The following is a 16,452-nucleotide window of genomic DNA, read 5'->3' as shown; positions in this document are numbered from 1 at the left end:
CTTTATTTCTCTTGAAAAGCACTCTAGCTCAGAGGAAAAATGGGCTTAAAAAAGGACAACAAATTAATGACACCCACCAATCTTGAGATAGGTAGCAGAAAACAAGATACACTGATGTCAGTAGCAAAAATATGCATTAGTTTAAAAGGGCTGATATTTTACTCAGAGTTCCAGAGAAGGAAAAATCCACCTGCATTTTCTAGTGACTATCTAGCCTCAGTACAAAACCATGAGACAATGGATTAAAAGTACTATAGGCAGTGATCAAAAGTTCCCCAAACTTCATGTTGTAATTGTTTGGGTTTTTTTTCTTCCCACTGTACTAAATGATGGGACTACAGTAGGCATCATGGCACTACATGCAGGGCAATATATCTACTTTTATGGGGAATAAACACCACTTTAAGTGATCTCTCAGCAATACTGGCTGAACCAGAATTCAGAAGACTGACTCCTAACAGAACTCCTCTCTTCAGCCTCTACCAGAGAAATGTCAAATCTCTCAATTTTTTATTTAGTTTTAAAGGTCACTCCTCATTTAAGACTCAACAGCAGTCCCACTAAAACTGTGCTAGATTTTGGATAACTCTTTAATCATTGAAAGAACTATTCTTTTGCAGCATATTTTCCAGCTTAAAAGACTTAACATTGAAACAGGAGGGCATCTAACACTTAGGTGCAGAGAGGTTCCTGCTCAAAAACCTATGGCACACAGCCCTGACAAAGTTTACTTTGGTCCCAAGTCCTCCACATCTAAGAAGGTGTTTTGTCTGAGTAGAATGCCTGAAGTAATTAAGGGATTAGTGTGTCTTTAGAGCACAACCTTATTTTGCAAATAGCAGCCACAAGCTGTATATTGCCAAGTGGAGACCCTAAGAGGAGTTTTCTTTTCCCCCAAACATGATGAAGACAGTACTACCATCTAAATGGATTTGGGCAGACAGGTAGTCCTAACAAGGCAGTGAGGGAATGAGCCCATGGCATCATTTAACATGGTATGCACTTCCCACCACCTGTGGAGGTGCAATGCTTGTACCAGACCCTTGTTTTGCATACAGGAAAGAAAAAGGACATTCCCTCTATGCTCCTAGGTGTCTGCAGGGTGTCTGTAAAAATACCTGTCCCCATCCAGCCCTATACAACTCTGGGTGTCAGTTTTACAGAAATAAATCAATAAAATTATACTTGAAGGTGCCTTTAAATTAGTTTGCTCAAATTAACAGTCATTGAACTGAACAGAAAAAAGAGTTAAGAAACAACTGAATTTTTAACAACTTTCTTCAGCTAGAGATGACCATAAATTTTACAATGAACAGTATGCACCTGGGAGGGAATTCTGTTTTCAAACATGCAAAACTGATTAACTGGCAGCAGTTTTGCTGATTACATTTGCACTCCTCATAGGGAAACACATTGTCTAATATTCTCAAACACTTCTTATTTCACTATGAAGCATGTACAGAATTGAATGAGGCAAAAAAAACCCAAACAAACATAAGTATCAATAAACATAACAGATTGTAAAATTAATATAGACAAATGCAGTATTAAATGAATAATGACTTAACAAACTCAGCATGAAAAACACAAGATTTCATTAACTTCATGGACTCGACGATTTTTATATATATTATTTGTAAGGGGGCGTGGGAACAGGATTGCCACCAGGAAATTGAAAATTAATTCAAAATGCAGACCTCTTATCAATTAGTATCTGGGCCATGTAAGAGAGAGTAGATTTGGCTATTTTTCCTACCAAAATGGAATTCTGTAAATGTCACTCATGACTACAGGAAGTTTCCTTGAAACTCTGGATAACCCTCCTTATACTGCAACTGCAGAGAGGGGTGCCTAGGGGTAGGAGGAGAGACACATCTGCTTATTCCCTCTACCTGCTGATTTGTCAGCACCCATGCTAAAGCACACCTGAATACACCTAAGCTGGGTCACCAACAGCTACACTCCTACATAAACCAGGCAGGACTCATCTACATTTTGCACAGGGCTCTGTTCTGTTGCACCAGGGCTATGTTGCAGATACTGAATTATCTGTAGGCAGATATTGAATTGATCTGAACACACTCAGAAAGACTAAGATCTCAAACAGATTTTTACAGTTAGTTGTTTTCACATGTGTTAACTCGGATCAGAGTTGACCACTAAACTTCCAAACTCCCAGATTAGAACTGGATGTTAGCTACACATCTGTTCAATTTTTTTTCAATTCAGTGAACTGAATAAATTACAATCCTGCCATCCCATTTTAGAGTATTACCAGCTTTACTCTGCTTACCCTGAAGGCTCCAGTAAAGCCTTGAGGGGACAAAAGCAGGAAGGACAGACTCTAAACCATCCACAAAATGTTGTAATGTTTTGTTGAAATGAAAGCTTTAGTGTTTACAGGACAGAAAAGGTCTTCATTTTCTGCAGGATTCCACAGCTGCCAAGATGTCTTGCAAAATGCTGTTTCTGTTTTCCTTACTAACCTAGAGAAAGAGAAATTAAAACTGATGTCATTTCATGAATAGCTTCTATACAAATGTTTACTTCAAAAACAAATCAAAGCAGAAATTCCAATGCATTTCTTTTTCAGTGCAGGAATGTTGAGTGTCAAACACCTGCTTTCTTCTGCTACTGGGAACACAGTATGCTAAACCCACAAAAGCCGCAATTGAATATTTAGTGATCTTTTGATTTAATTGCCCGTGGTATTTTGCAGTATTATTCAGGACTTGAGTAACTAACAAGAATCACTCAAAGAACCAGCATGTACTTCTGTCATTACTAGAAATCCTTTTGAACTACCAAATTTAACCTTCCTAATATAAAGTGGAGTTCTTATGCCTTCATTACTTGAAAGGGTTGTATTTATTAAGATGACAGACCTAGTCAAAAACATCTGCAAAGAAAAAAAATTAAAACAGTCTTAGCAGCATAACTCTGTACTCTGAGAAACCTTGTTGCTACAGGAAAGAAACACCTTGGAAAAGAAATAAAACTATTTGAGCAAGCTGGGGTGCTCTGTAACACAGTGAGATATGCCTTTGGCTGACCACTCCATGGGAATACTGGGCTTTAAGTCCAGCATATGTGAATACAAATGACTGTAAACTGCCAAGCAAGTGCTGGTGCTTGCTAGTCAGCTCAGCTCCCAGGGACACAGAGCTGGGGGCTGTGTGTGTAAATTATCCCTTCCTGACAGACTGGGTCCTGATCCAGAGCCCTGTGACCCACAGTGCCATGCATTACTCACTCAAACAAAACCTGGGGAGGTGACTGGGATTGTAAAGGAGTAACAAGCAACTGTAAAGCATCAGCAAAAGCTTCATTTTAAAAAGTCTAAGAATTTTTCCCCATTGTTCAGATCCCTGCAGAGAGGGCAGGAAGAAATCAGACAAAGACACATGAGCAGAAAAAATAAGTAAGGCCACTCATACAAAGTTGTAGGAAAGCTGTTTGATGAGGAAAGAGACACAACACCATGCACAGCATAAAACTCTACCAGCAAGGTTCCACTGCACTCCCTGTATGTGCATTTAGGATGTGAGCACAAGAGCTTGTATCTCTTCCAGTACTACAGTCAATAATGACCAGGACAAAGTATTACCATTATTATTACTGTTGTTGTTAAATAGGTGACAGTTCTATCTGAGGAATTTGGCCTGAGAAGCTACCACTATTTACAGTCACCCACATCGTATCCAAGTGCTGTAAACCAACACTGTAAGACCTACAGACAGTGGTCTCACCCGCCACTGAATTCAAGACAGCAGATCAACATGGGACTAATGAAAGAGCGACACTGAAAAAAAAAAGGGCAGGGGAGAAGAGTAACGAAAAGGAAGATCTGTCTGAAAATGTCACTGTTTTTACTGAGAATCAGTCCAAGCTTTATAAGATAAACAGAAAACCCCACAAAAACAAAGAGAGCAAGACAACAAAGAATGCTCTTCAGTAAGGCTATTGGGACCCCGAGGTAAACAATACACAACACTGATGAGCCAAACTAAATCTCACAGCAAGTGTACTGATATCCTGACTTTCAAAGGACCTTCTGTACAATTTAATAGCTCTTCCCACTCCTTCACAGCCAACAGAAACAATACTACATTTTATCTATCCTTTTTCCATACCTATATGCCAGAAGTCCAGTGAGAGCAGCAGAGAGAAAACGCCAAGTGCTAGGAAATTTTCACAACTGTTTTACAAAGGCTGTTTGATAGATATAAGTCTCCTCTTAAGATGTGGAGACATTCTGTGCAGGCAGCTTTCCCAGAGAGAACAAACCTCCCAGTATCTGTACTGAATGTACAAACAGATGGGTATGTTTTTAGAAAGGAGTTGAAAATAACTGTAGATGCTGCTTATATTAAGCATTTATGTAATCTGGAGGAAATTGCCACCTAGACTCCAAGCAGGCAACTATAGAGGACAAAAGCCTTCTTCCTCTAACTGTTAAAAATACCGTCAAGGAAACCACTCATGTACAATCTGTTAAAATGGAACCTTTTCTTCTCCCTATCCATTTAACTATTTTGTTTCTTAATAGGCATATGCAACCATACTTCACTAATGGGTTTCAAGCAAGCAAAATTAATAGATGGGAAAATGGGAGAAAATTAGTATCTGCCAGCTGCTAAGGATAACCTGATCCTATTCATGCCACCATGTCTGCAAAACTACACAGACACAGGCAGTGCAAAAAGAGCCTCTGTAGTTTCACTGGAAAGTTTAGTTCTCAGCAAAATGAAACTGGGTAACAACAGAAACAAATGTGTTAAATATCAGGGCTCCTATCGTTAAGTGCCCTAAACATAATAAATTAAACATTTAGGACCAAATGCTGAATTGCTTTTAGGGCATCTGGGCCCACTTACACCAACAAAATATGCTTTCAAGACAGAAGGGACTGTAAAACACCAAACAGCTGTTCTCTCCTCAGAACTGTCCTGGTGACACTAGGAGCAGGATGAAAAAACTGAGATGAGCTATTTGAATGCAGCCTAACTCCATATTAAGTGACAAAGCAGGCAGAATGTTTTTGGAAGATAGCCACCTATTTCTGTACACTTGCAGGCACCATCCAAGTTAGTAAGAAATTACTGACTGTGAGCTACTTCGGCACTCCAGGTTTCCCCATGCCACAGCCTGTGAAGAAAAGAGCTGGTGACCCAGTATCCACTTCAGCTACTGACACCTCTGACTCTCCACGGGCAGGTTCTGCTCCTGCTCCTGCACACATTTGAACCAGCTGGGAAAGAGCATGCAGTGTGTCACTGGAGCAGGAGAGACAGATGCTCTCCTGCACGAGACTTCAGCTCAGCAGGTCTGCGACACCTGGGAATGACTGCAGTCTGTCACACATTTCACATCTATGCTTTTGGTTAATGGATACACCAGAGATGTCTATTTCATTAAAGAAACATGCACGTCCTAATCTCAGCAGTGTGGACAGGATGGGTCATTGTTTTAGTGAAGATCTTTTAGCTAGAGAAAACACTGCTCCATTGAAATTTACAGAAAGACTTTTGCTGGCTGGAGTCAGTACTTGAGAGGAAGATTTATCGGCAGACTGATAAAGCTGAAAACCAAGGGCTGAGTAGCCCCTGCCCTCTGAATATCACCTGATAAAACAAGACAGTAGCAGCCTCAAAAACTTCCTTGAAAAGCCAAATGCTGTTTTCCAGCCCCGTTTCCTCTCACAAGAGGACCAAATGCATGCACCATGTCCTGCCATGACTGCAACCCAAGCACTGAATGACTGGTACTTTGAGCAAGGCTTCTCCATCCCCTCTTCCCCAATCCTCCCCCTGTAAAGCTACTCATACAAAATTCACATTTATGTGCATATCTGTTCAACAGCCTGACTACAAACACGTATCAGCTCAGTAGTGGAAAAACCTAGGGGTTTATCTCTGAAAGGAATGAAGAGAGTTGAATGCTTATGCAAGGAAAGGAATAATCTCTCATCCTTCCTCCTACTGTTGCTTTAGCATTTAATTAAATCAGCATTTAATATAAAACCAGAAACTGAAGATGACGATGGGACCCTCAATTAAAGTAAAGCTGAGGAGCTTTGAGCACTGCAGGTTTTTAAGCCAGCTTTGAACAGGAAACAACATAAATCAAAGGAGTGAGAGGTGCCTTTGTTTTTGTGAAGCATCGAGGACACATACTGATGTTAAGGAAACCTCACACACGCACTCCTAGGAACAGGGTAAGTTTTGCAGCGGTAAGTTTTTTGAGAACTGCCCTGATCAGAAATGTACTCTGAGGCCATAATATTCTGAAAATTATGCCTGTAAAAGTAACATAATGAATTCCAAAATTGGTTCACTGACTCCAGAGAAAATACACTCCATTTACAACTGTCTTCTATAAATCATTCCTGCAAACTCCACTGCTGCTTTTTAACTTTTCTTTTTTCCTTGAATATGACTACTGGTAATATTTCTGCAAGCCAGTCTGGAAAAAAACAAAATAAGCTTAAAAATCTGATTGTACTTTAGAACTAGATTTAACTCTTAGGAATAATGAATACCTATACAGTAATAATACTACAGCAAAGAAACCTTTTAAAACAACTATAGCATTACTTCTGCAGCCCCACACAAGCAAAGCCAGCTGTGTGAGACGGCTACAGTTAGTGCCAAATGGGATTTTTTTTTTAATAAGGTGAACACCTGCCCATTAAGAATAAAATGGAAATGAAAAAACTTATTTCATGCAAGCTACCCACAGCTATCAATTGGCAGTAACAGTTTTTAAGCAGAGCCAAATATAAACCAGTAACCTAGAACAGAAGGCTCTTTAAGGATATTAAATATTACTCACATTGAACACTTTAACATCTTTCCTACTTCTTATTTCTTCAACAAGATCCAGTGGCTTTCCCTTAGGTATTGGAATAGTTCCAAGCACCACAGTCCCCGAGCCAGCCAGCATTTGACGAACAGCTTGAATAAAAGCCTGGCTGAAGAGTTCCATTTTACCAATCTCATCTATGACACAAATTCTTTTCTCTGAGTCACCACCATGGTTTACCTGTAGAAAAGTGCACCAAGACACTGTAAACAGCAAAACTTAGAACAAGCAACAGACAATCTCTATGCTGACAAAAGAAATGCCTCCAAAAGAAACAAATTCAACTGTAACACAGGAGAGAGCAGGAAGTCAAAGATACTGCTGGAAAATTATAGACTTATAAATCTGTAATTTCTTTTTTAGGACAGATTTTCAGAAGGATGGAAGCAACTATACAGTATAAATACCAACTACAATAGGAAATATCCTTAACATCAGATTTCCTTTAAAGCAGAAACTCATAATGGTCCCATATGAGCTGCTTGACAATTAAGAACTGCACTTTGCCTACAGCAGCTCTCAATCATTCTGAGGGTCAGCAATTGTTAAAAACTTTACTCTTCACACTAAACTATGCATGTAGTGATTACATCTAATTATGTGATCAGTAGTCACACAGAACAGGTATCTAAAAAGAAGACTTCCATTAAATCCAGATTTGGAAGTTTCTCCTCCCGTAGTTGGGATGATGGAGCACTTCACTCAGAGCTACTGGCTGTCTGCAAAGCTGTCTGGATAATAACCAAGTCATTTGCAAGCCTCTCTCACATTAGAGCAGACATACATTGAGATATACCTTATTCTGTAGTCCTAGCCACTGGATAGCAGGAGAGACACAGTTAACCACATTAGAGGCTTCTTTGTTTTTTCCATTAAGTGAAGGCTGTGCCAAGCACTGCCATGCTGGAGGCAGTTGGAGCAGCAGGGAAGTCCAGGAGAAAACAAGGGTGATTGCTATTGAGGAGAAGGCAGCTCACAAAGCAGAGGAACTCTTCAACTGCACTGCCTACCCTATTTTGGTAAAAGTGACTGAGAACTCTACTCCATTACTTGTAGAAGTGAGGAGAAAATAAACTCAATTCAAAACCATTAGAGATCCATGAATACGTACCAATACAAGCCATACAGTACAGAAACTAAAAAAAAAAAAAAAGATCGAAACATATCCCCTTGTGAAGGCAAAGTATTTGCTTCTGGGAAAGTGAAAGAACTGTATAACATGCATTCTAAAATCCTTTCAAGCTAAGTCCCTACTGAGTAGTTGTTTTATCTAAAAATCCTTTCATAGATCAGTGAGCCAAAAAGCCAATACAAGTCACTAGGTCACATATTGAGGAAGAGAGTATTTTGCTTTGAAAAAAAACCTGAAAAAACTATCTGTCCTGCCTGATAAAATTTACAGAACCAGAGAGATCTTCCATTGTAGGATCTAGCCTTTTCTCACTGGAGTGAAGAAAGCCTTAAGAGCTGAATTTGTCCTCAAGCCTCAATGGGCATGCGTCCATTCTGTGCTACTCTCTCATCAAACCAGAACATACCTATGACGCTGCTACCCTCATTCTTCATTTGTCTCTCCTTGTTTCAGTTCTCTCATCTTCCTCAGTCTCCTCTTCCATTTTGGGTTATCTTTATGCGTGACCACATTCCCACAAAACTGATAAGCAGCACTTTCTATGAGCATGGGCACATGCACTGTGTGACTCTGCTGGCCCCAGTTCTTCTCTTCACTTTCTTGTACTTGCAGAAAGCTTTATAAGTAATGGAAAAAATTCAACACTGCTAACACTTTTCTAGGAAGATCTCTCCTGGATTTCAGTGGTAACAGTACAGCACTGGCTTAATGAAGTATTTTTAAATAAACTATCTTCCTATTTACTAGCATCATAAATATGGTTACAGTGAAATTTAACATATAAAAGTTGTCCCATTTTTTATTACCTCCCTTCTCCCTTACCCCAACATCCTTGCTTTCCCACTTTCAGACTTCAATGTTATTTGACAAAAACAAGAATCAGATCCTCAATCTCATTTTTGCTCCTTGCACCTCTTTGGGCTTTTTGTTTTAAGTTCACCAAAAAATCCCTTCTTCCTTGTTCCCTTGAGCTTTGGCAGTACAGAAAAATCACAACAGGATTTTTTTAGTAGTACAGTTCAGCAGCTACTGCACACTGTCTGTGGTATGCTATTGCCGAAGTCAAATCTGTTCTTGTTTAATTTTGGAGAGGGGAAAGGTTGGAGTGAGAGAGAGGTAGGAGAAGAAAAAAAGCAGTGACATAATATTAGCAAAAGGATAGCAAAAAGATTGTGTGGGAAGTCTTGTCACAGCCAGAGCACTCCTTGTGCAGCAGGCTACATCCCAAATAATCAGGCTGGCATTATCAGTCTGCAGGTATTTATACAATGGTAATCAAAAATACTCACTGGATTCAAGAAACAAATGCTTCTACTCTTGGAAGATGGAAATCAGAGGAAGAGAGGGGAAAAAGTCTGTAAAGAAGAGCAGCAGCAAAAGCCTTTTTCTTAGACCCACCGATTCCATCCAGTTCTCTGTGGTAAGCCACTTGTGCATTTTGTTTGCTTTCCAGTACGAAACAGTGACATAGGAAGAAATTTCCTATCTGCTGCCTCTTCAGGTCAAGGAGGTCCTGCTCACAGGACTGCAATCTCTCCAACACCACAAAAATGACAAGAGAACAAGCCAGATTTGCCCCTCCAGCTTCCTGACTGACTTACATCAGAACTAGATCTACCCAAGTAACAGGCCATTAATTAGTATCAAAAACTAGCTGTGTAAAAGGGCCTTTCAATAACACTGACTATCATAAAGCATACATTAATCAGCAGCTTGTATAAAATACTCACATTTCTCAGCATAGGTAGAACCAACTGCTCAAATGAAACAAGGTCTACAACATATTGTCCAACCCGGTATTCACGTCTTGAAGCAGAAGAGTCAGAACTGGGACTGAAAAAGAGATACACAATTCCTTCAAAGTACTGAGTTTAGTGAGAATTCACAAAACTCATTTCAAGTGAATTTATAGGAAGTTATCCAAATAAATCAAATCCCCTTAATTCTTCCTAAGGAGTAAGGGAAAGAAATTCTAAACCATGCAGTAAGTCATACTGCAGATAGCTTGCTATCAGAAAACAAATATACCATTATGCATCCTTCACAACTATGCAAGCTCAAATTTCAACAGTGTATAGAAGGACAATGGCATTTAAAAGTCAGCAGGTACATTTACACTGAAATCAAAACTCATGTCTGCAGTTCAGGTCTTTGAATTTTGTTATGTGACACTACAGACAGCATCATAGCAGCTGCAGCATCTCAGTATGGGCTGCACAACCCTTAATCTTGGAAAAATGCTCACTTTGCATGCGCTGTACCACACTGTGCTAGGTGCACTTCCGTTATTAGCAGAGTGCAAATTATTTTCACATCAACTCTGTGTGAATGAGATGCTAAGGTCACACTGGACATAGGCCAAGTTTTGCACTAAGTATGAAAATCTAAGCCTAGTGAATCAGGAGAGAGTGTGAGGCATTCTGCACTTCAGAGGCCCCTCTCTGGAGCTCTGAAATCCTTTTTTTCTTAAAATTCAGATGACTTTTGTGGACCGGTCAAATGTTTTTTAAAACAATGCTATATGCAATTTCCCTTTTCATTTTCCACTTCTGTCTCCATAAATCAGCTCGTGGAAACACAAGAATCTTTCTCCCTGCCCACAATAAGCTACTTAACTGCATCCCAAAGGGATGTGGCCTCAGCACTGTTTCCTCTATCTGGTGTAAAATAGCCAGTAAGGGAGAACACCCCTGCCCAGCACATTTTCAATATTTCACTGTGCAACAGACACTGCCTATATATACAATAAAGGTATCAGCCAAGACACAAAAACCAAGCAAAGAACTTGACCCTGAAAGCCATGTGTGCTGGAAATACCTTCTGGAGGAGCATTTAACATGCTCCAGTCCAAAGGACTGGAGCAGACACATAAAACAATAAGCTGCTTACAGTTATTAAAACTTCAATACCTGACTCTAGATAAAGGTCCTCGGTTTCCAGACAGAGTGACAACATCAAATCCTGTTCTCCTGCCACCTTCTCTAACTTCCTGTGTGTAAAATCCATCAATGGGAACGCCTGAGGATTTTAGAGCTTGAGTGACTTTCTGGATCAAAGTAGTCTTTCCAACCCCTAAAAATAAAGAATGGGAAAAAGCACACAGCATTAATCTTCTTCTGCACTAAAAGCCCATTTTTTAAATGCCACAGTAATGATTCAGTTCAGCAGGAACATTGATTACTTTTGAAGGTTGCAAATTACTTTTTCTACATGGTAGGAAAGAACAGAAGTATCTTTTAACATTCACGCTGTACTGACGCTGTAAAGTTTCACAACAGATTGGTACAAATATCCCAGGCTACCAACGAATTTGTTAGCTTAGATGATGCATGAGCAGGCCACAAAACTTACCACAAGGCAGGTGGCACAAAACTGATATCCAAGCTTGCTGGAAGACTGACCGATGAGTCTCCCTTTCTACCACTGATATTCACCACTTTTAAGATCAGAGCTAAGTTCACCCCCTTTTTAGATCAAAAGGTCAAAGCTGACTGCCATTACCAGATGCCTAACTGGCACAAAGGACACACTTCTTCCACTGATGTCCTAGAAATCAGAAGCACTCAATGTCCCTGAGATACCAAATCCTTACAAAATCCCAACAACAGAAAATTTTTCCTTCTGGTAACAGAATCAAGAGACATTTTGACTAGATACAGAGAAAAGTTTGTTTATAGTGAGGCCAATGAAGCCATGAATGAGGTTGCCCAGAAAGACTGTGCAGTCTTCACAAATACATACTTTAATGTTTTCAAGACATGACTGGATAAAACCTAAAGCAACCTGGTCAGGCCTGATAGCTGACACTCCTTTAAACTTCCTCAAGTCCCTTTTGACATTATCTTCTGACCCTATAATTTCATTTTCTTACTCTAAGACAGGTCCTTAAACTCTTGCCACCTGGTATCTCCTTGCACAGTCTGATGCACCTTTTACAATGTGAACACTGGCCATGTTCCAGACATCCTTTTAGTTTTTCTCCTCTGCCATAGTACAAGTACATCCCCCAGTGATCTCCTTTTAAACTCATCTTTATTGCCTCTCACAAAATTTAGGGCTATCACTTTATTTTTGAACACAGCTTTAAATAGTTCAGATGATAGAAAATAATCCTGCAGAATAAACCTTCAAATTCCTGGAGATAAGGAACACAGACCAAACATGAGATGTCTAAAAATGACAACAGAAATAATTTAAACATGCACACACCAAATTTCTAATTTAGGAACTGCTTTCCTAACAGTCAACACCAATGACAAAATATTCTGTGGCTTCAAAGGCATGTAGTCAAATGCCTAAGCAAACTTTTCAAATTTGAAGAAGAGGGCTTCCTGGCAGTTGAACAACAAAAAAAAATTACAAATGTGGCATCCTAACATCTTTTCAAGGCCTTGTCTCTTGTAAGTGAATTTATACTAATTTTGCTAAGTGGATTTGCTATCTCTAATTTTTTTACATTCATTCAGTAAACTGCCAAACAAGCTAGTGATTCAAACTAAGTTTAAGGAAGCTTGAAGTTAGGCATTTGGCTAATCAAAACACTACATCCAATTTCAGGTAAATGAAAAGACAAGACCTAAGCAGCCCTAACCTCTGCATCTCCTGAAAGGCTACCCTTATTCAGATGGTTGGAAAGCCAATGTGAAATGGGTGGAATGTATTCCTATCTCAGCCCAACAGCAGCATTTTAAATTAATTCCAGTCAAGACAGGCATCTGCAAGATGTTCACAAAAAGGAGAATGCTTTACTCCCACAGCACAAAGGAAAACTCTGCAATAATAATAACTGGTTAATTTCTTTATCAATCGTAGAGTTTGACCCTCATACAATGTCCCACTCAGCCTCCACAATAATCAGATTCCCTTACCATGGCACACTACTTCACTGCTTCAACCAAAGCCTGCCCATCCGCGACCAGTTATTACCTACACCTGCACTTCACTGAGGCTGGAAGTGCTAAATCACTACAATTAAGTTGCCGGAAAGATGAGCTCTCCGAAATTATTAATCGCTGCAGTTTATACTGAAGCAGGATTACTTGTCCAGGAGGTGGTGTTTTTCCCCCCAACACTTAACTCCAGGGCAGAAGCCAGGGACAAAGCACCAGCGCCTGGAAAAGTGCATGCCTTGGAGGACCGGATGGAGAGGTAAATTAGTTTATTAGGAACAAACTAATTAGTGCAACAGCTCTGACTTCGACCAGGCGGAGGAGGGGGCTGGAGCTCTGGGCCCGCAGCCGCGGAACCTCGGGCGGTGCCGGGCCCGGCTGCAGCTGGAGGCGCTTCCGGGGCATCCTCGGAGCCCGGGGCCCGGCAGCAGCTGCCTTCCCCCGGCTCTAAGCGCCTCACAGCCCCGCCGGTGCCGCGGAGGGCCGGGCCGGGCCGGGCCGGGCCGGGCCGAGCCGAGCCGAGCCAGGCCAGGCCGTATCCCAGGCCATCCCCTCGGCCGCGCCACCGCCCCTACCCGGCTCCCCAGGCTCCTCCCGCCCCCATTACCTGGGGGTCCCGTGAGAAACACGTGCTTGGCCATAACTCGGTCCCCACTCCGCCCCCAGCCCAGCCCGACCCGGCCCGGCCCGGCCCGGCCCCGTTCCGCTCGGCCCCGCTCCGCCCCGCTCCGCCCCGCTCGGCCCCCGCTCCGCCCCGCTCGGTCGGCCGCCGGCGGGCGGTGCCTCTCAAGGCGTCGGGCACTACAGGCCCTGCCCGGCCTGAGGCCGCCTCAGAGGCGGGGTTAGGCAGGGGCTGGTGCTCTGGTGTTTGGCACGGCATGGTCGCGTCTTAAGGTTAGGGAAGAGGAGGATAAAGGCAATTAGTTCCCTATTTGCGGGTCAGCGTCTTCTTTATTCGGTTAGCTTAACCTGTCACATATCTGAGTATTTTACTACAATAATAGAATGTTAAGGTGTGGGAATAGACCTTAAAGATCAGTCCCAATTCTCCCTGCCATAGGCAGGGACACCTCCCACTAGACCAGGTTGCTCAAGGCCTCATCCAGCCCGGCCTTGAACAGTGCCAGGGTTGGGGCATCCACAGCCGCCCTGGGCAACCTGTTCCAGTGCCTCAGCACCCTCACAGTGAAAAAAATCTTTTTAATATCTAACCTAAATTTTCCCTCTTTCATTTTTTACCCATTACTCCTTGTCCTATCACTACTTTCCTGCCAATGAGTACATCTTTGGCATCACTGTTTGCCCCTTCAGATCTGGAAGGTTGCTGTAGGTCTCCACACAACTTTCTCCGAGCTGAACAGACACAACTTTTTCAGCCTGCCTTGGTAGGGAAGGTGCTCCAGTCGTTTTGCCAACTTTGTGGCCTCTTCTGAATTTGCTCCACTACTTGTATGTTCTTCTTATGGTAGGGACACCAGAACTGTACCAATGGAGACTCTTCCAGATAGGGTCTCCCAAATGCAGAGATATTATAATAATAAAACTCTCCTTAGAGATTTTTACCTGTTTCAAGTAAGCAATGTGCTCCAGGGTGTAGCAAACTAGCAAATTAAAAGATAAACAGTTTTGTCTGATACCTTGATGCAGGCAGCAAATGTAACTGGGGGGATTGATATACAACCAGGGGATTGTTACAAAGCTAAGCAAATTGAGAAGGTCTGGCAGGTTTAACAGAGATGCTGATAGTCATCTGCATCCCAAAATGCCATATGTATGTGGCCTCCATATTTGTTTAGGTTTTCCTGATGGGAAGCCTAAAGGAAGCAGGGAAAAGGATTTTTTTGTAGAGGACTGTGGTGCACAGGCTTCTGGCTGGGTGAAGGGATGCCTGGACACCAAAAAATACTGATTCCTGCCTGGCCATAAGCACCAAAGTGGTTACCCAAAAATACTGAGCTATGGAAGGGATACATTCCAATTTCTGTTTGCCTCACTAGAATGGATCACTTCACATTCAGCCCATCATTGTCAGGCTTTCATTTTCAGTAATTTCTCAAGGAGTTAAAGGTTATTCATCATTTTCACAAAGATAATGAGTATCCTTGTCAGCCACATGAAATGTGCACATAAGCAGGTAGAGTGCACCTCACAGTAGATGGGTATTTCCATAAATTGAACAAAATATTTTTGACCACTCTTCCTTGTATTTTTTATATTCTTAGAAGGAATGACTGCATGTGGAACATGTTTCATGCTTAAATACTTAATTAGAAAAACTTGACAACTCTGGCATGACTCTTGGGGGGTTGGAGGATCAAGAAATAACAAAGAGAGCTTCCCTGTCATCTGAAATGAAAACTGAATTTTCATAGTTTACATTCCAGTGCTTTGTTCTGGTGGCTTTTTAGGATCAATGAAATTATGATGTTAACTTACAGCTTCCTGTTTGTCAGGCATCTTCAATCTAAAGAGAGAGCTGCAGAGAAGAACTGCATATTTGAATGGACTTACTAACACAAGAACAACACTTGACAACTGGCTACTTCACCCTTGCCCTGAATTTCCTGTGCAGGGCTTACCCTGATTGATTTTACAGGTAGGTTTTCTGTATAATATTAAACTAAATCAGTCTGTTGGCTGGTCTCCCAGGCAGGCCACATAAAGAGACCCAGACAATGTTGTTTTGTTCAATGTTGAGTTTTACTAGGTTTTACAAATCAACCCTTTCTTTTTCAGAACTGCATGTGGAGAATTTTAAGGATATCACTACTGTTTGACAGAACCCTTGTTTTCTGGTATTCTAAGAACTCTTTCATCCCATTTTCCAAAACAGGACTCCGAGTTATTTCGCTGTGTGCTTAAGACCTTTCTCTTGCAAACAGATGTGTAAGCAAAGTAGTTGCAGCACCAGGGCTTACATTAGTTAGCATTTCACTTTTGTTTCCATTGTAATTTCTACTATAAAATGTTTCTCTTTATGAATACTCTGTCTAGGCTGAAGTAATTTAAAAACAAGAAAGTCAAGAAGTAGTTATGCCAGTTGTGCTTTTGTAGAGTTTTGCTGTTAAGAGGACCTTATGTTTGCTATATTAACTGGTTTTTTATGCATATTTTGTCAAATATTTACTATTTAAGTTTGTCCCCTTTGATATATTTATTCTATAATCAGGGACTGCATAGAGGATGCAGATTTTTCAAGAAGTACGAGTTGCAGGGCAAAGTTGTCTTCTCTGTAGCTGTATGCTGAAACCAGTAGTGTTTGGAGTCAGCCTGTGTGCTTTCTGATCCTAGGATATTTGCTTTCTTGGATGAAGATGAATAAGTAGAAAGAGCACATACCCTCTCAGTGTAAATAACTCTAAAAGAAAATAGGTAAATGAGTTTTATTCCTTCCAGGATGAGGAGAGAAGAACACAGCTTTTCCTCTTCCAGTATGGGTAACTTAATTAGTAGTAATTTATTCCCAAAAAGTTTCCAGTTCATTATATTTTCCTGACCAAGTGCCTAGACTCTTTTTTGCTAGGTGAGGGTGAGTAAAATTCAGTTCATGCTGAATTGAATTGTGTG

The 16,452-nt window shown here is 41.1% G+C and overlaps 1 protein-coding gene across 2 annotated transcripts; it reads right to left on the bottom strand.

Moving 5' to 3' along the window:
* Positions 1–1,577: 1,577 nt before the first annotated feature.
* Positions 1,578–13,568, bottom strand: NTPCR (nucleoside-triphosphatase, cancer-related). 2 transcript variants are annotated; one of them, XM_030946437.1, is made up of 5 exons: positions 13,493–13,568; positions 10,906–11,068; positions 9,727–9,829; positions 6,835–7,044; positions 1,578–2,486 (listed from the first exon to the last, which is right to left on the bottom strand). In XM_030946437.1, exons 1-5 carry the CDS (start codon positions 13,524–13,526, stop codon positions 2,418–2,420), a joined length of 579 nt encoding a protein of 192 aa, XP_030802297.1. In that variant the 5' UTR covers positions 13,527–13,568; the 3' UTR covers positions 1,578–2,417. The 2 variants fall into 2 exon arrangements, with proteins under 2 accessions (XP_030802297.1, XP_030802298.1); XM_030946438.1 differs by lacking the exon at positions 6,835–7,044.
* Between the last annotated feature and the right edge of the window lie 2,884 nt (positions 13,569–16,452).

Source organism: Camarhynchus parvulus, chromosome 3 (genome assembly GCF_901933205.1).
Source record: "Camarhynchus parvulus chromosome 3, STF_HiC, whole genome shotgun sequence".
Classification (NCBI taxonomy): Eukaryota; Metazoa; Chordata; class Aves; order Passeriformes; family Thraupidae; genus Camarhynchus; species Camarhynchus parvulus.
Note: the sequence above shows the minus strand (reverse complement) of the source record. Positions and strands in the feature narration are given on the sequence as shown.

What these genes read in the sequence shown, in the direction of transcription:
- NTPCR (XM_030946437.1), bottom strand. Translation starts at nt 13,526, where the DNA reads ATGGCCAAGCACGTGTTTCTCACGGGACCCCCAG. An exon ending in GGACCTTTATCTAGAGTCAG is followed by an intron (nt 9,830 to 10,905) that starts GTATTGAAGTTT and finishes TCTCTTTTTCAG; the next exon opens with TCCCAGTTCTGACTCTTCTG. An exon ending in TTCTACCTATGCTGAGAAAT is followed by an intron (nt 7,045 to 9,726) that starts GTGAGTATTTTA and finishes ACTTTTCTACAG; the next exon opens with GTAAACCATGGTGGTGACTC.